Source organism: Equus caballus, chromosome 1 (genome assembly GCF_041296265.1).
Source record: "Equus caballus isolate H_3958 breed thoroughbred chromosome 1, TB-T2T, whole genome shotgun sequence".
NCBI lineage: Eukaryota > Metazoa > Chordata > Mammalia > Perissodactyla > Equidae > Equus > Equus caballus.
Genome location: NC_091684.1, coordinates 128,730,082 through 128,749,701, shown reverse-complemented (window position 1 = coordinate 128,749,701; position 19,620 = coordinate 128,730,082). Strand labels below are relative to the sequence as shown.

The window sequence follows — 19,620 nt, the reverse complement described above, 5'->3', positions numbered from 1 at the left end:
AGCCAGATTCCCCTGATAGGTACACAGCAATCACTTCTTCATGTCACACTCAGGATGCTTTTCCAGTGTGTTCTCGGAACCCTTCTCACACTGCCCATGGTCAAGTTAGTGACCTGCCTGCAAAGAACAAGCCAATCGTAAGGTGTTCTCCTTTGGGACAGATTTCCAAGGGCCCCTGTGGCCCAGGATGCCCTGTGCTTGCTTCCTCCACCAGTGCTCAGTAACTTTTGCAGAGACCTGTCCTGAGTGACTCAGGTGGTGTGCTCATCTGATTAGAAATTAAGTTTTTCTCGGATATCAGTGTTCAGCAGTCCCATTCTGATTTTGTTTTGGTTGATATTGCAAATGTAGAGGTGCTTTATTAAAGGGAAGTGTAGATCAAATTGATTATTGTGAAGCAGTGTTAAATTCTGTTTGCAAACATGCCGTATTCTCAGGGGGATTATATCATCTGGAAGAATACGAAGTATTTGTAGTGGATATGTTTTTGGCAAAACTTTTAAAAAGTAAGTTTTTATTGTGGGAAGTTTTAAACATTTGCAAAGAGAGAATAACATACTATGACCCCCCTGTTTATTAGGTAATTTCAACTATTATTATTTCATGACCCATCTTGTTTCATTGATACCCCTCCCCACTTTATTTTGTTATTTTGAAGCAAATAATGTGTTATTTGAAGCAAATGCTGGCATCATATCATTTCAACCTTAAATATTTCAAAAGCCTACGGTTTAAAGATATTGTAGTCTGAAATTTGATTATGCTTTAGCATCGGTGCATTTGCCTATGAATTTACTGAACTACTATTCTGTGATATGCAAACTTATTTTTTCAGTGTCACTCTTTTCACATACTAGTAAATATGTGTATATTTGTATGCCTCCCACTTTCTTAGAGAAAAGGGGGTGTAGTATAATTTGATCTGCAGTTTGCTTTTCTTACCTGACAGTTTATCCTGAAAATTGTTCTGTGTTGGTACCAGTGAGTGGACTTTGCTCATAGCTTTGTGCCAGGTCCCCTGGTCTACAGGACAGCGGAGGACAGCCCCAGTGTCTCCTTTCCCTGGGCTGCCACTGTGAGCACTGTGGGGTTTGAAGCATATCACGACCTTCCTTTGAGAAACATGGATCTACTTTAGATGAAATGGTTGCAGAACACCAAAGCCACCCACAGATTGAATTTTTATCTAGTATACATTAAAAATATACTAGAATACATATAGTGTAGATTTCTATAGTATATCAAGTCAGTGTTTTATGTAGGATATCAAGTTCTGTGTAGAAGCTTTGAGTAACTGACATTTGTTTGCCTTTCTTTCAGATTTAATTTACCCACACCCAAATGCTTCTGCAGAAAAAGCCAGAAATTTCCTAGCTGTGGAAACTGTCCCTGGAGAGCTGGTGGGAGAACAAGCTGCAAGTCAGCCAGCCCCAGGGCATCCAAATCCCATTAATTTCTCTTTGAAACAGTGGGGCACTGAGCTCAAGTGAGTCTTTGGAAAGCAGCATATGAAACTGAAAATGGGTTATTTCTGATAATATATATTATGGTTTTATATATGAAATTATAAAACCACCTTTCATTGGTGAAGGTCTTCGTCATTTACACGGTGCTTTCACACAGTTCGTTGGGTTTTCTCAGCTTGTATAGAGGGCCTATTATGTTCCTGATACTGTGCCAAATGCTTTCACGCTCATGGTTTCATTTAATTGCTCCACTCTGTGAGGGAGGTCGTATGGTTGACATTTTACAGAAACAGAAACTGACTCAGGAAGCGTCCTTGTCTAAGGTCCCAAGGTCCCAGGCTGCAGAGGTGGGGCTTCTTGCCCCAGGGGCCAGCTCCCTTTCTAGGACCCCAGGGTTTCCTTAGGTGCTGTGCTCTGGACTTCTGTCATCTGCTTGTGCATGGGCTAGTGAGAGGGGAGGTAGATTTGTTTTTGTTTTTGTTTTTAAAAAATGCTTTATTGAGATGTAATTCACATACCATGTAATTCACCCATTTAAAATGTACAGTTTGGTGGTGGTTAGTATATATGCAGAGTTGTGCAACCATCACCACAATCACTTTTAGAAGAAACCCCAGTACCCATTAGCAATCACTTCCCATTTACCCCGAACCCCTACCCTCCAGCCCTCTGCAACACCTAATCTACTTTCTATCTCTATGGATTTGCTTATTCTGGATATTTCATATAGATGGCATCATACAATATGAGACCTTTTGTGTCTGGCTTCTTTGACTTAGCATAATGTTTTCAAGGTTCATCCAGGTTGTAGCATGTGTCAGTGCTTCATTTCTTTTTATTGCTGAATAACACTCCATTGTATGGGTATACCACATTTTGTTTATCCATTCTTCAGTGGATGGACGTTTGGGCTGTTTCTAGTTTTTGACTATTATGAATCATGCTGCTGTGAACACTCGTGCACAAGTTTTTTGTGTGAACACGTGTTTTCATTTCTCTTGGGTATATACCTGGGAGTGGAATTGCTAGGTCATATGGTAACTCTGTGTTTAACCTTTTGAGAAGGTACTTAATTGTTTTTCAAGAGGCTGCACTATTTTACATTCCCACCAGCAGTGTATGAAGGTTATGGTTTCTCTACGTCCTTGCCAACGCTTGTTATTATCTGATTTTTTGATCCTTGCCATCCTGGTGGATGTGAAGTGGTATCTCGTGGTTTTGATTTGCATTTCCATGATGATTGATGATGTTGAAAAACTTTTCGTGTGCTTATTGGCCATTTGTATACCTTTAGAGGGACATCTATTTAGACCCTGTGTCTACTTTTTAATTGCATTTTTTTAAGGCTATTTTTTTAGAGCAGTTTTAGGTTTACAATAAAATTGAAAAGAGGGTACAGAGATTTCCCATATATTCCCTGCCCCCACACATGCATAGCCCCCATTTATCAACATCATTCACCAGAATGGCACATTTTTTTACCAAGGATAAACCTTCATTGACACATCATTATTAGCCAACGTCCATAGTTTAGGTTAGGGTTCATTCATGGTATCGTACACTCATGGTATTCGTGGTTTGGACAAATGTATAATGACAGCTATCTGTCATTATTTTGTCATACAGAGTATTTTTGCGGCCCTGAAAATCATCTGTGCTCTGCCTATTCATCTCACCCCCACCTCTTATCTCTGGCAACCACTGCTCTTTTTACTGCTTCCATAGTTTTGCCTTTTCCAAAATGTCATATATTTGGAATCATACAGTATCTAACCTTCTCAGATTGGTTTCTTTCACTTAGTAATATTCATTTAAGTTTCCTCCATATCTTCTTTTTTTCCTCCATATCTTTTCATGGCTTAATAGGTAATTTTCTTTTAGTGCTGAATAATATCTTATTGTCTGAATGTACCACAGTTTATCCATTTATCTACTGAAAGATATCTGGATTGCTTCCAAGTTTTGGCAATTATGAATAAAACTGCTATAAACATTGTGTGCAGGTTTTATGTGGACCTAAGTTTTCAACTCCTTTGGGTAAATACCAAGGAGCATGACTGTTGGATCGGATGGTAAGAGTATGTTTAGTTTTATAAGAAACTACCAAACTGTCTTCCCACCAGCAATGAATGAGAGTTCCTCTTGCTCTACATCCTCACCAGCATTTCATGTTGTTGGTGTTCCAGATTTTGGCCATTCTAATAGATGTGTTAAGGTCTTTGGCCATTTTTTTAATTGGGTTGTTTGTTTTCTAATTACTGAGTTATAAGAATTTTTTGTATATTTTAGATAACAGTCCTTTATCAGATATGTCTTTTGCAAATATTTTTTCACAGTCTGTGGCTTGTTGTCTAATTCTCTTGATGTTGTCTTTTGCAGAGCAAAAGTTCTTAATTTTAATGAAGTCTAGCTTGTCAATTATTTTCTCGTAGAGCATGTCTTCGGTGTTGAATCTAAAAAGTCATCACCATATCCGGGTCATGTAGGTTTTCTCCTGTGTTATCTTTTAGGATTTTTATAGTTTTGTATTTTACATTTAGGTCTGTGATCCATTTTTTGTGAAGGGTGTAAGGTCTGTGTCTAGATCCATTTTTCTGCGTGTGGATGTCCAGTTGTTCCAGCACCATTCGTTGAAAAGACTATCTTGGCTCCATTGTATTGCCTTTGTTCCTTTGTCAAAGATCGATTGAGTATATTTATGTGAGTCTACTTCTGAGCCTTCTATTCTGTTTTATTAATATATTTGTTTATTCTTTCACCAATACCACACTGTCTTGATTACTGTAGCTTTATAGTAAATCTTGAAGTTGGGTAGTGTCAGTCCTCCAACTTTGTTCTCCTTCAGTATTATTTTGGCTGTTCTGGATCTTTTGCCTCTCTATATAAACTTTAAAATTATTGTGTTGGTATTCACGAAATAACTTGCTGGGATTTTGATTAGGGGATTGCATTGAATCTATAGATCAAGTTGGGAGCAACTGACATCTTAACTATATTGAGTCTTCCTATCCATGAATGTGGAATATCTCTCCATTTATTTCATTCTTTTTTGATTTTGTTCATCAGAGTTTTGTAGTTTTCCTCATATAGATGTTGTATATGTTTTGTTAGATTTACCTGTATTTCATGTTTTTGGGTGCTAGTGTAAATGATACTATCTTTTTAATTTCAAATTCTACTTGTTTATTTCTGGTATATAGGAAAACAGTTGACTTTTGTGTGTTAACCTTGTGTCCTGCAATCTTGCTATAATTGCTTATTAGTTCCAGGAGTTTTTTTGTTGATTCTTTCAGATTTTCTATATAGATGATCATGTCACCTGTGAATACAGACAGTTTTATGTCTTTCTTCCCAATCTGTATACCTTTAATTTCCTTTTCTTGTCTTACTGCAGTGGCAGAGACTTCAGTATGATGTTGAAAAGGAGTGGTGAGAGGGGACATGCTTGCCTTGTACTTTATCTTAGTGGGAAAACCTTGAGTGTTTTACCATTAAGTATGATGTTAGCTCTAGGTTTTTTGTAGATAGTCTTTATCTCGTTGAGAAAGTTCCCTCTATTCCTAGTTTACTGAGAGTTTTTATCATGAATGGATGTTGGATTTTGTCAAATTCTTTTTCTGCATCTATTGATATGATTATGTAAGTTTTCTTTTTTGGTCTGTTGATGTGATGGATTACATTAATTGATTTTTGAATGTTGACTAAGTCTTGCATACCTGAGATAAATCACACTTGGTGGAGTATAATTCTTTTATACATTGTTGGATTTGATTTGCTAATATTTTGTTGAGCATTTCTGCATCTATGTTAATGAGAGACATTGGTCTGTAGTTTTCTTGTAATGTCTTTGATTTGTCATTAGGGGAGTGCTGGCCTCATAGAATGAGTTAGGAAGTGTTCCCTCTGCTTCTGTCCTCTGAAAGAGGTTATAGAGAATTAGTATAATTGCTTCCTTAAATGTTTGATGGAATTCACCAGTGAACCCATCTGGGCCTGGTGCTTTCTGTTTTGGAAGGTTATTCAATTTCTTTAATAGATATAGGCCTGTTCAGATCATCTGTTTCTTCCTGTGTGAGTTTTGACAGATTGTGTCCTTCAACAAATTGGTCCATTTTGTCTAGGTTATCAAATTTGTGAGTGGTTGTTCTTAGTATTCTTTGATTATCCTTTCAGTTTCCATGGGCTCTGTAATGATATCCTGTTTCATTTCTTATGTTAGTAGTTTGTGTCCTCCTTTTTTCTTTCTTTTTTTTTTTTCCCTCCCCAAAGCCCCAGTACATAGTTGTATATCCTAGTTGTAAGTCTCTCTAGTTCCTCTATGTGGGATGCCTCCACAGCATGGCTTGATGAGTGCTGCATAGGTCCACACCCAGGATCCGAACTGGTGAACCCCAGGCCACTGAAGTAGACCGTGTGAACTTAACGGCTTGGCTATGGGGCTGGCCCCCTCCTTTTTTCTTAGTTAGCCTGGCTAGAGGCATATCAAATTGATTGATCTTTTCCAAGAACCAGCTTTTGGTTTTATTGATTTTCTCTATTGATTTCCTGTTTTCAATTTCATTGATTTCTGCTTTAATTCTTATTTCTTTTCTTCTGCTTACTTTGGGCTTAATTTTCTCTTCTTTTTCCAGTTTCCTGAGGTGGAAGCTTAGCTTATTGATTTTAGATCTTTCTTCTTTTCTAATATATACATTCAATTTTATAAATTTTCCTCTAAACACTGCTTTTGCTGCATCCCACAAATTTTGGTATTTTTATTTAGTTCAAAATGTTTTTTAATTTCTCTTGGGATTTCTTCTTTGACCCGTGTGTTATTTAGAAGTGTATTGTTTAATCTCCACATATTTTGGGATTATCCAATTATCTTTCTGTTACTGATTTCTAGTTTAATTCCATTGTGGTCTGAAAGCAGACATTGTATGATTTCTGTTCTTTTAGATTTGTTATGTGGTCTATCTTGTTGAATATTCCACGTGAGCTTGAGTAAAATGTGTATTCTGCTGTTGTTGGACGAAGTAATTTATAGATGCCAGTTATATCAAAATGATTGATGGTGTTGTTGAGTTCAACTATGTCCTACCAACTTTCTGTCTGCTGGATTTGTCCATTTCTGAAAGAAGGGTGAAATCTCCAACTGTAATATTCAAGTCATCCATTTCTCCTTGTAGTTTTATCAATTTTTGCCTCACATAGTTTGATGCTCTTGTTTGGCACATACATGTTAAGAGTTATGTCCTCTTGGAGAATTGACACCTTTGTCATTATGTAATGCCCTTCTTTATCCCTGATAACTTCTTTTACTTTGAAGTCTGCTCTGTCTGAAATTAATATAACTCTCGTGCTTTCTTTTGATTAGTCTTGGCGTGGTATATATTTCTCCATTTGCTGTTAATCTGTCTGTGTCTTTATATTTCAAGTGGGTTTCTTATAGACAACAGATAGTTGGGTCTTGTTTTTTGACCTACTCTGACAATCTCTGTATTTTAATTGGTGCATTTAGGCGGTTGCATTGACATTCAAAGTGATTATTGATATAGTTGGATTAATATCTACCATATTCATTACTGTTTTCTATTTGTTGCCCATGGTCTTTGTTCCTATTTTTGTCTTCCACTCTTTTTCTGCCATTTGTGGGTTTTTTTGTGTGTGTTTTTTGTGTGTGTGTGTCCGGAAGATCAGCACTGAGCTAACATCTGTGCCAGACTTCCTCCATTTTATGTGGGACGCTGCCACAGCGTAGCTTGATGAGGAGTGCTAGGTCTGTGCCCAGGGTTTGAACCCCAAAATCCCTGGCCGCCAAAGTGGAGCATGTGAACTTAACCACTAGGCCATGGGGCTGGCACCCTGCTGTTTGTGGTTTTAATTGAGCATTTTATATGATTCCGTTTTCTCTCCTTTCTTAGCATATCAGTTATACTTTACTTTTTTTAGTGGTTGCCCTAGCATTTACAGTATGCATTTACAACTAATCCACATCCACTTTAAAATAACACTATACCACTTCAAAGGTAATGTGAGTACCTTATAGTAGCAAAATATTCCGAATTCCTTCCTCCAGTCCCTTGTATCATTGTTGTCATCCATTTTACTTGCATATAAAGCATACATATAAGTGTATATATATATGCATGATATGTATATGTAGTATACATAGTCAAATACATTGTTGGTATTATTTTGAACAAACTGCTATTTGTTAGATAGTTAGAATAAGAATAATAAAGGTTTTTATTTTACTTTCACTTATTCCTTATTTGATACTCCTTTCTTTATGTTGAATCTAAGTTTCTGACCTGTATTATTTTCCTTCTCTCTAAAGAACTTCTTAACATTTCTTGTAAGGCAGGTCTACTAGCAACCAATTCCCTCAATTTTTGTTTGCCTGAGAAAGTCTTTATTTCTCCTTTACTTTTGAAGGCTAATTTCGAAGGGTACAGAATTCTAGGTTGGTGGGGTTTTCTCTCACACTTTAAATATTTCACTCCATTCTCTTCTTGTTTGCCTGGTTTCTGAGAAGTTGTAATTCTGATCTTTGTTCCTCTGTAGGTAAGGTGTTTTTATTACCTCTGACTTCTTTCAGGATTTTTTTTTTCTTTGTCTTTGATTTTCTATAACTTGAAAATGGTATGCTGAGGTATAGTTTTTTGGGCATTTTTCTTGCTTTGTTTTCTCTGAGCTTCCTGGAGCTGTGTTTGGTGTCTGATGTTAATTTGGGGAAATAGTCTGTCATTATTGTTTCAAATATTTCTTCTGTTCCTTTCACTCTTTTTTTATCCTCCTAGTATTTCCATTACACATATCTTATGCCTTTTGCAATTCTTCTCCAGTCCTTGGTTATTCTTTTCTGGGTTTTTTTTCCAGTCTGTCTTCTCTTTGCATTTTGGTTTCTGAGGATTCTGTTGATCTATCCTCTAGCTCAGAGATTCCTTCCTCAGCTGTATCCTTTCTACTAGTAAGCCCATCAAAGGTGTTCTTCATTTCTGTTGCAGTGTTTTTTATTTCTAGCACTTTTTTTGGTTCTTTTTTATGATTTACATCTTTCTGCTTACATTATCCGTCTCTTACATGCTGTCTGCTTTATTCATTAGAACCCTTAGCATATTAATCATAGTTGTTTTAAATTCCTGGTCTGATAATTCCAGCATCCCTGCCATGTCTGGTTCTGATACTTGCTTTTGTCTCTTCAAACTGTTTTTTTTGCCTTTTGGTATGCCTTGTGATTTTTTTCGTTTTTTAAATTGAGGTCACATTGGTTTATAACATTATATAAATTTCAGGTGTACGTTATTATATTTTGACCTCTGTATAGATTGCATCATGTTCACCACCAAAAATCTAATTGCCATTCGTGTAATCTTTTCTTGATAGCTGGACGTGATGTGCTAGGTAAAAGGAACTGCTGTAAATAGGCCTTTAGTGATGTGGTGGTGAGGTGCGGGGAGGAGAAGTGTGCTGTAGTCCCACGATGAGGTCTCTGTCCTTCAGTAAGCCTGTGCCTCTGGACTCTGAACTTCACAAGTGTGTCTCAGTCTTTTTCTTCTCCCTTAGGTGGGACAGGGTGACTAGAGGAGGCTGGAGTTAGGTATTTCCCCTCCCCGCACGTCATTAGGCTCTGATAATACCCCAGCAGTTTAGGCTCTGGTTAACTAGTTTCCCCTGAAGGCAGGTCTTGTTAAGAACAGCATGCTTTGGAGTATTTCAACGGGGTTCAGCTCTCCCTGCCCAGAAGCCTGAGGGGATTTTTCTCTGATATTCGCTATGGGAATGGTGGAGCTCTTGGGCTGAATCTCACTATATTATGGGGGCCCCCTATACCTGGGTCCCCTAGAGTTTTTAACTCAGAGTTGTTTGCACTCAGCCTCCAGCAACTTGTCAATTATAGTAGTTTTTCCTACCTGGCCCTGGTTCCACTAGTGACTCTCTGCTCCAGAAAGGCACGTCTTCCCGTGTTTGCCTGTCTGTCTCTCTAGTCTTGGGGCAGTGATTTGCCCTGTGTCCTCCCTTTTTATTGATCCAAGGAGAGTTGTTGATTTTTCAGTCTGTTTAGCTTTTTACCTGTTAGGACAGAGGGGCTCCTTACATGCAGAATTGGAAACGGTCCATGTTATCTTTTTGAGTTGTAGTTTTTGAGTGTAGAGATGTTTTTACTATTCTTTGAAGCATTCCACCTGGTGGCCACAGAACAGGAGCCTCTGTTTAGACAATGAGGATTAGTAGGAAGGCTGTAGAGGCCGTGCATTGTGGGACTTGGAAGCTTCTTGCTCTCCTGCAGTGCCCAGCCCAGTGGTCAGTATGCAGTTGGCCAGCTGAACCCAGAGGTGGTCCCCTGGGTTTTCAGGGTGGGAGTGGTTTGGCCATAGGAACTGCTACACATACAGGGACTTGCTGTTTCAGAAAGTGACTTCTTTCTTTTTGTACCTTTATGGTTGAATTCAAATTAACAAATTGATTCTCTTTGTGTTGTCAGTTCTTAAGATAAGGCCTAGCCTTATACTGAAACTGAATGAGATGTGGCAGGGCAACCCAGACCTCAGGAGCCAGCCCTCGTGAGGGAGATTCCCATCCCCTATAGCACTGGATTGGTTCCTGGCTGCCCCCCTCCTGGCTTGTTGCAGCAGTCCCACACTCCTGGTCCTGCTGGTTCCCATCCATTCATGTTCTGCTCTTCTGTCATCTCCAGACAGCTCTGCTTGTGTTGTCACCCCATATCAGAAGTATCACTGATGCTCCTCAGCCTGCAGGGTCAGCTCTAAGCTCCTTGGTCCGACATCTGAGGTTCTCTGCAGTCTAACTTGAATCTATTCCTTGGGCAACTGTTTCCCCATAGTCTTACTCCCTGGGCCACTGTGTTCCTGTCATTCTGCACCTTATTCTTCACCCAGGACCTTCATCCCCAGGATATCTTTCTGCCCGGTGTGCCCCATCTCATCTGATTCAGTCCCACTCATCTGCCAGCACCCAGGGGAAGGTGGCAGGGAGGAGGTGAGGTGGGGCTGCACCCTCAGAGTCCTGCAACTCGAGCAGCACTGCATTTATCGGCTTCAGCCTGTCAGCCTGCTCCTTAACAAAAGGGTGCTGTGCTCCTAAAATGTTAGAAAGCTGCTGAGAGCCTGTCCCTTCATTTTACAGGCTGGAAAGTTGAGACTTAGAAAGGTAAGGCAACTTGCTCAAGGGACACAGCAAGTGTGTGGACAGCTGGAAGGCACCTAGGTTCCTTGATTGGAGCCCAGTGTTCCTTCCACCTTTCATGAAAAGAATGTATTTGGGAAACTGTCAATTTGCCATATTTTCATACCTAGCTAGTCTCATCTGCCCTCAAAGTTAGATAATGCAATGAGAGGGAGACAGACCTGTAACACTGGGTGCTCTCCTTGTCCTTGAGCTTTGGGTGATTACAGGGCATCCTCCCTAGGAAAGTGAGCACATGGTACTTTTGTTTATAACAACTGACGGATTACATTCAGGGTTAAACGTCACTAGGAGTTATCTTCTATCAACTGTGCACAGTGTAGCGTAGTAATTAAGAGCCAGACAGCCTGTGTGCAGTTCCCAGCTCCGTGACTTAGTAGCTGGGTAACTTGGGTAAGTTGCTTAACATTCTGTGCCTCTGTTTCTTGTTTGTAAAATGGGAGTAATAACAGAAGATTGACATGATGATGATGAGTTAATGCATATAAACTGCTTTGAGCAGCACCTGACACTCGGTAAGTACTCCTGCAGGGCACCATGTGCCTCAGCTCCCACCAGCCAGTCACCAACTCACCAAGAGTCAGCTGGGTTTGTTCCTAACTGGTTAATGCCTGTTGTGCTTGTTACGTAATTTGGTGAAATACTTAGTAAATCCCTAATGTATAAAAAGGAATTGTTTTTCCTATGAAAAAGAAGTTGAACGCTTGGGGAGATTTTAATAAGGTGAGTCACTAAAAAATTGCTGTCAGGATGTGGGTAACACAGTTGCAAAAGATTAGAGGAAAAAAGTGTTAAAACCTGTAAAGATTCTATACTTAGATTGTTTCACAACTGTAAGTTGCTGTTCCACTTTAAAAAAAAACTGAACAAATTTGGAAAAGTTAGACAATGTGTCATGGATGTGATTTATCCAAGAAAGATAATAGGGAACTGGGGTCCATAGCCCCAGACACGAGGAAGAGGCCTTGGCGGGCCTGCACCAGGAGATTGGCAAATCAGCGAACAGACATCTGTGCCTTTATAGGTGCATGTGTTTGTTTTAAGTTATTTTTAAATGGTTTCCTGCTATAACCAACTTGTTCATTAACCTTCCAGTAGTCCAGGTCACTTGAGGTAATAGAATTAGCTCTCCTGTGAAGTTCTGGCCAGTCCATGTGTATGAGTGTGCATGCTCGGGAGTGGGAGTGGGAGTGTGTGAGCAAGAATGGAAAGCACATACCTGAGCACCCGGTGAGTATGTGCCCTGGTGCCCATGCAGCGTTTGAGCAAGATGGGTGTGCGTGGGAGGTGTGCTTAGGCTGCAGCAGTGCTGCAGGTTATGTGACCGCAGGGAGCAGGGCTCTGTGGGCCTGGACTGTGAGTCCATCGCTGGTGCTGAGCTGTGCCTGACGTGTGACTGGCAGCTCCCACGGCCTAGCTTTCCCTCAGTTCAGGAGTAGGGTCACCCTGTGGCTAGTGCTCTTTGCAGTCAGCATAGTTTTTAGAATCGCAGCCCTGCTACTCATTAGCTCTGTGTTGTTGAGCCAGTTACTTAACTTCTCTGAGCTTTATATTTTCTGTTAGTAAATTGGTGTGTGTGTAGGGGGCTGAGTGTTAAGATTATCAATAACAACTGCTGAGCCCAGTGTGTGGTTCATTGTAAGTGCTCAGTAAATGGTGGTTGCATGAACCAGTCCTGCTGCCACTGTCATTACCCTGCCTCACTGAGCCAGTGAGTGGAGTGGATCGTCACTTTATCCATCTGATGGATCGGGTGCCTTTCTCGAGGGTAAGTGTGAAGACCGAGCTGGCTGGGCAGGTGTGCTCATTCTTCCAGGCTTGCCTCTGAGATGTGTTTTGCTGGCCCTGGAACTGGCCCTGCTCTGACCTTTTGTTTTTTCTTCCCTCTTGACCCCTCAGCTCTGGTAGAAATAGTTATTTGTGTGCATGGCTGGTGTTCCCAGGAGACTGTTAGGACCATGCCTGGTGGGTCATCTTTTCAGTCCCAGTTTGTAGCAGAGGGCCCAGCCCTCTGAAGCAGGTACCCAGATGTTTGGTGAGTTTGGTGAGTTTATGCCCAGTAGCTGTAACATGATATTTGTGGTTTGCCTTGTTATAAGGCACAGCTCTATCTATGCCAAGAAAGATGAGGAATTTAGTCAGTATGCTGCTGCCCCACACTGATGTTTTAGAAGCCAGGCTTCCTGGAGAGGGAAACATGAAGGAAGGTGACCTGCTTCTGGGCCCGTGGAGTTTCCGTGATGGTGGGTGTTGGCTGGGCTGTCTGCACCGTGGCTGGCATTGGTGCCCAGTCTTCTCTGACAGCTCCCTGGGGAGCGTGAGGTTGTGCTCAGCAGTTCTGTCCCATCAGTCCTCTTGATCTTGACTCTGTCCACGCTCTTCCAGGGGCTACCCATCAGCAGGGCCACTGTTGCATGACACTGCTTCATGAGGATCACTGCAGTCATGAGAAACAACAACTTGGCTTATAGACTCAGAAGCCTTTAACCCTTGCAGGGACGTGTAGTCATCTGACTCGACATGGGAAACTCAGGCTCAGAGAACTTAGGTGCCTTGTCCAGGGCCCCCAAGGGAGCGATTGGCCCATGTCTCCTGTTGTAGTTAGAGTTGGGGACTGGGAAGGGAGACCTGTCTGCATCCTCTGCCAGTCCCGTGCCCACCCATTGCAGGGACCCTACTCTCAGGGACCTGAATCAATTCATTCCACTACCTCAAGCCTTTCAGAGGCTTCTCATTGTTTTAGGCTGAAGGCTGTGCCGCTAAACATGATCTTTGAGGTCCAGGAGGCTCATCTCCTCTGTTGCAGGCCTTCTTGGCTTTTTTCCATTCTTTACATGCACTGTCTTCCCTACAGGCCCCTGCCTTAGGTTGTCCTTTTGCTGGGAGGCTCTGTCTTCTCCTGGTTATTCCTGGTTACCTTTCAGGGGAGCCTTGTTCCACCCACCCCTCACCCTGTGCTTCTCCTTCAAAGCCCTTAGTAACTTTTGTAATTATTGTATTTCTTTGAGTACTTTATGATCCATCTCCCTTGTGAGCTTGGGAGCTCCATGAGGGCAGGGACCTTGTCTGTCTTGGCTGAGTGTATCCCCAGCACCTTTCACAGTGCCTGGCATGTGGTGGGTGTCCAGAACCTGCTTGAGGAGTGAATGATGAATGAAGAGCTCAGTACCCTTCCAGGGGCAGAAACATTCTCCGCTCCTGCTGCTTGGGGACTGTTTATCTTCTGCCCTGTACACAGTGTGCGTGGCACTGTCTACACCCATCTGAACTGTGTCATGCTCCCTTCCCTGCCAGGAGCCACAGTTCCTCGCGGTACTGTTGTGGCCTCTTGGGAAGGAGGTCACCTTCCAACACAGTGTTGTTTACCTTTTTGACTGGGAACCCAGAGCAAATAATATACGTTCATATATAAATGTCTACTGTTTGTAAGCACATAAAACTGAAACAGAAATTTCATAAAATTTTCACTGTTACGTCTAGTAAAGCTAGGTAACTGTTTTCTCTTCCAGTGTGTTAAATTCTCATTGTGACCCTCAAAATTGATTTCATGCCTCCTTAATTTGATTTCATGGCCCGCTAATGGGTTTCCACACACAGTTTGAGAAGCACTGCCCTGGCTGTGTAGGCTGGTGCTCCCTTCTAGAGACCTTTGCATCCTCCTCTCCCCACTCCACGGCCTCCACTGTGGGTCACGTGCTGAGGATGTTCCCTTGGATAAGAGGCGATTCCTCCCTGCCTTTGAGGTACTTACAGACCTCAAGGGAGACAGATAGCCAGACAGGCAGGTAAGGAGTCCATCTGTCACGAGGCACTGTGCAGTGCAGTTGAGGGCTAAACCCAGCATGGTGCTGCCTCCCTTGGCGCACCAGGGTGTCAGGGTGGGGGAGAAGGTTGGTGAGGGAATCCTTTGAGGTAAAGATGAGTTTTGACTTAGGACTTGAAGGATATGGAGGGACCTACCAAAGGGAAAGGCAAGTGCAAAGACTTGCCTGTGCAAAGGTGTGGAAGTCAGAACAGGGTTTCCTGAGTTCACAAGTTCCTGTGCCAGGAGCTTAGGCACTGAGTGGAGCTGAGGCCCAGTGTGAGGGAGTAGGGTGGTGTCCGTCCTTCAGGCAGTAGGGAACCCGTAGAGCTGACCCGAAAGTTCTCTGGTGAGAATATTTTTACTTTGATGCTTGTTTTTTTTGAGGCAGTGATCATTTTATCAGGTGTTTCCTCTAAATGTTTTCAGAATTGGAAGGATGGTATACTCATCTATCCATCCTAAAAGTATAGGATATTTTGGAGAGGGTCTTTGTGACAGTGCTACTTTCCCAGGTCATTCTATTGGCAGTAAATATATTTTAACTTTAAACGTGATGCTCCAAAATTGAACGCCTGCTGAAGTTTACACTATAACAAAAAGAATCTCTCAAAGTCCATGGTTTGAAGGGCAGTAGCTTATTGGAGAGTGGTTGTATTCATTTGCTCTGGCTGCTATAACAAATTGCCATCAGCTTATTGGCTTAAAACAACACGAATTCATTCTCTTACAGTCTTGGAGGCCAGAAATCCAAAATGAGTCTCACTGGAGTAAAGTCAAGGTGTCAGCAGGGCTGGTTCCTTCTGGAAGCTCCAGGGAGATCCGTTCCTGTCACTGTGAGCACTCCTTGCCTGTAGCACCATCACTCTAATCCCTGCTGCCCTAGTCATCTCACCTGCTCCTCCTCTGTAGTGAAATCTGTCTCTGCCTTCCTCTTATAGGGACACTTGTGATGATGTTTAGGGCCCACTCAGATAAACCAGGATAATCTCCGTATCTCAAGATCCTTGATTTAGTCACACCTACAAGTTCCTTTTGGTTATTTCTACTTTTCTGTCATTTCAAATAACACTGTCCTGATAGCCTTATACATATATTTATGTGTCCTTGTGAGAATATACCCAAAGAGTTGATTTGTACAAGAGGAAATGCTGCCTCACATTTATGGGCTAGCGTTGCCCATCTTTCTTGTTTCCCTTGATGGGGTTTGTAGTTGGGCAGGAGGGAGCTGATTGGCTGCTGTGGTGGGGGCCTGCTTTTCTCCTGCCATTTCTTCCCAGCACTGGACAAGGTGGTGCTGGAGGCCAAAACTGGCCTGTGCAGGGAGTTTATGGAGCTGTGAGCACCGGAGGGATTTGATGGGGCGTTTCCCAGCAGTTCTGTCAACTTCTGAAGTTCTAGCTGATTATCAGAATTCAAATTAAGATTGAATAAATTATTACTGTTTTAGTTGGACATTTTAAACTGTTTGTGAAGAAATCGATCTGAAATATGTAAACTTGGAAACAAGTTTTCTTGTTAGTTATATAGATTGCTGGTGTTCATTTAAAAAAATTTCAGGCTGAATACTGTAGCTGTCAAGGTGCCTTTGGCTACCTGGTGGTCCCTAACTTTCCATTTTGGATCAGAGTACCCTGAGTGTTTATTGAACAAAACAAGCACCTATCATGGTGCCTGGAAGGACACAAAAGACCCTTGAGAAGGTTTGTTAAATGAGAGAAGGGTCTTTAAGGAGCAGGTACTGTCCAAGAATGGCCTGGAACGTCAGCCTGGAGAAGAACTCCATTTAGACTGGCCGTGAACTCTAAGTAGAGTGCACAGGCAGGATGCCTGGTCAGTACAGAGGCCTCTGCAGAGGGCAGAGGAGATAGGATGAGTGCTTTGAGAAGTATGTACTCTAATGACCCCCTTGCACAATCACAGAATTGGGTTTCACCATGTAAGATCTAAAACAGGGATTGGCCCTATAGTGTTACAGCTTAAAGAGGCTTTCGATTTGAGCCCAGTCCTGTTTCTTTTCATTACCCAGGGCTTGGCAGTTGGTACCTCCCCCGACCGCAGTCCCTCAGCCGCAGATGAGAGCATGACTTTTGTGCAAGTGGGCCTCGAGACAGGGTAGTAATGGTGAAACAATCTTTCAGGGAAGGAGGGTGTGTGGAAGTTCTGCGTCATGTAAATAGCTGTTCTTTCTTCCCAGGCCGTGTTGGGGTCTTCCCTGCCCTCTTATTTCTCCTTCTTCCTGCATCCACCCTTTAAGAACCAGAGCTGAGTAGCACAGTTTAAAGGCTAGGGCAAATGGCCAGGAGAATTTAACTCCTCACATTGATGATGATGGATAACGTGCCACATGTGAGTGAAGGCTGCTCAGAGACCCTGCCTTAAGCAGGGCCACTGCTGCTTTATAGTGTAATGGGCCCAGTGGTTTCAGTGCTCAGCGAAGTAAGGGACCACTTGTGTCAAAGAAATGAGCAAAAGTATGTCAGGCATTTGTGAGAGTTTCTTTTTCTTCCGGAGCAACTATTTTGAAATAGCTTTCCTCACAATTCTATAATTTTTGTGAAATCAGACGTTGCCACAACACTGTCTTGCTCATTGGGTTATGGTGGGGAGTTGACTAGAATCCTGCTATGCAGTTTTCTATGAAGTTGCCAGACTCTAGAAGAGACTTGGAAAATAAATAGCACGTGTAAGATGCTTTACATTGTTTATTTGCCTCCTCCCTCTTGGTCCCAAGTAAATAAGCTGTAAGAAAACATATCTCAGGTATAAACATATAAGCAGGTATAATTGCCAGGTTCCTGGTGACTCCTCGTTAAAACAATTAGCAAAAAGTCATCCATTCGTGTATTGTGATAGACTGATGGGAACATAAAGTGTCTTAAGTAATTTCTCTGCATTCTTCCAAATTTTTAAAGCACTTTAATGAAATTTAAATAAGGGAAAAAATCATGCTTTAAAAAACATAAACATTGGGAAATGACTATTTTACATGAGAATGCCTGGCTCACACTAGAGATGAAGCTGCCTTTTGCCCTTACCTTTTGTCGACCTCAGGAAAGACCAAATGATGCACATTTCTTCCTCCTTTTTGTTTGTTTATTTTAATAACCTTATTGAGGTATAATTTACCTCCAATAAATTCACCTATGTTAGGTGTATAGGTGGATGAATTTTAGAAATTAGCCATAGTCACATAAACACCTCCATAGTTGAGTTATGGAGCATTTCAGTCACCCTACAAAGTTTGCTCATGCTCCTTTGCAGTTGGTCCCTTCCCCTAACCCCTGGTCCCAGACAACCTCTCATCTGCTTTCTGTCACTGTGGCTTTGCCTTTTAAAGAATTTCATATAAATGGAATCATACGGTATGTAGTCTTTTCTATTTGTCTTCTTTCACTTAGGGTAATGTTTTTGAGACTCATCTATATTGTTGAGTGTTTTCATATTGCATTCCTTTTTATTGCTGCATGATATGCAGTGAGTATTGGATATATCACAATTTGGTTATCTGTTCACCAGTTCATGGATTTTTGGGTTGTATCCAGTTTGTATGAATAATGCTGCTATGAATAATCACTTACACTTCCTACGTGTAGACATATGTTTTTACTTCTTTTGGGTAAATACCAGGGATTTGGATTGCTGTGTCATTTAGTTAAGTGTATATTCAACTTTATAAGATGCTGCCATGCTGTTTTCCAAGGTGGTTGCACCATTCTGCATTCCTATTAGCAGTACATGACAGTTCCAGTTGCTCTGTATCCTTCTCAACACTTGGCATTGCCAGTGTTTTTAACTTTAGCCATTGTGGTGGGTGTGGTTCATTTTGGTTTTAAGATGCATTTCCCTGATGACTAGTGATGTTGAGTATCTTTTCATGTGCTTATTGGCCATTTGCATATATTCTTTGAAGAATAGTTCAAATTTTTTACTCATTTTTTAATTGTGGTGTTTGTCCTCTTATTATTGAGTTGTAGGAGTTCTTTATATCTTCTGAATACAAGCTTTTCTCAGATTTGTGTTTTGCAAATATTTTTCAAAGAAGAGAAACTTTTAATCTTGATAAAAAGATTTTATCATTTTATCATTTTAATCGTTTATAGATTGTGCTTTTTGTGTTCTGTTTAGGAAATCTTTGCCTAACCCAATATTACAAATATTTTCTCCCATGTTTTCCTTTAGAAGATTAGTGATTTTAGCTCTTACCTTTTGGTCATGTATATATTTTGAGTTAATTTTTATGTTTGGTGTGAGGTAACGGTTGAAGTTCATTTTTTTTTCATACGGATAACCAGTTCTAATACTGCTCTTTCAAAAGGCTGTCTTTTCCCCATTGAGTTTCTTGGCACCCATCATTGACATTATTACAAGCTTAACATTGTCCCATGGCTCATTGATCCTTCCTGCCTTACTTCATTTCTGTTGGCTTTTTTCTCTCGTTTCATTTTGGATAGTTTCTATTGCAATGTCGTCAAGTTCACTAATCTCTCTTTATGCAATGTCTGATCTGCTGTTAACCCCATACAGGGTATTTTCATCATAGACGTTGCATTTTATTTCTGGAAGTTTTGATTTGGATTTTTTAAAACATCTCCCGTGTCTCTATTTAACAGGTTTAGTCTTTCTTCTAGTGTCTTAAACGTGGTGAAACAATTATAACTTTTAACTACTACTTAACATTTGTCATTTCTGGGTCTGTTTCTGTTTATTAATTTCTCTCCTTGTAATGAGTTGTATTTTCCTACTTTTCATGCCTGGTAATTTTTTATTGAATGGCTGATAGCGTGAGTTTTACCTTTCTGAGTACTAATTTTTTTTGTATTCCTATAAATATTCTTTAGCTTTGTCCTGGAATGTAGTTTAATTACTCAGAAACAGTTTGATGCTTTTGAATTTCTCTTTTAAGCTTTTTTAGGTGGGATGAGAACAGCCTTTAGTCTAGGGATAATGTTAGTAGCCTTTTTCTGAGTGCTCTATCTGATGCTCCATGACATATGAGGTTTTCCATTCTGGCTAGTGGAACTAGACACTAATCCTGCTGAGCCTCAGGGATTGTTCCTTCTGCCTCTCTCAGGTGGTTCTTTCCTTTTCTTGGGTAGCTTTCTTCTGCACAAGCCTGATAATTCTCAGCTGGAGACTTAGGAAACCATAGTTCCCCAAGAG

General features: G+C 41.1%; 1 protein-coding gene across 3 annotated transcripts in view; it reads left to right on the top strand.

Annotated features, from left to right (window-relative positions):
• The window catches only part of TBC1D2B (TBC1 domain family member 2B), an 84,795-nt gene that overhangs the window by 27,773 nt on the left and 37,402 nt on the right, over positions 1 to 19,620 (top strand). For all 3 annotated transcript variants that reach the window (XM_023652517.2, XM_070232624.1, XM_005602868.4), the window contains exon 3: positions 1,321 to 1,486. In XM_023652517.2, the coding sequence (XP_023508285.1) occupies positions 1,321 to 1,486 (166 nt within the window). The remainder of the gene's footprint in view (positions 1 to 1,320; positions 1,487 to 19,620) is intronic.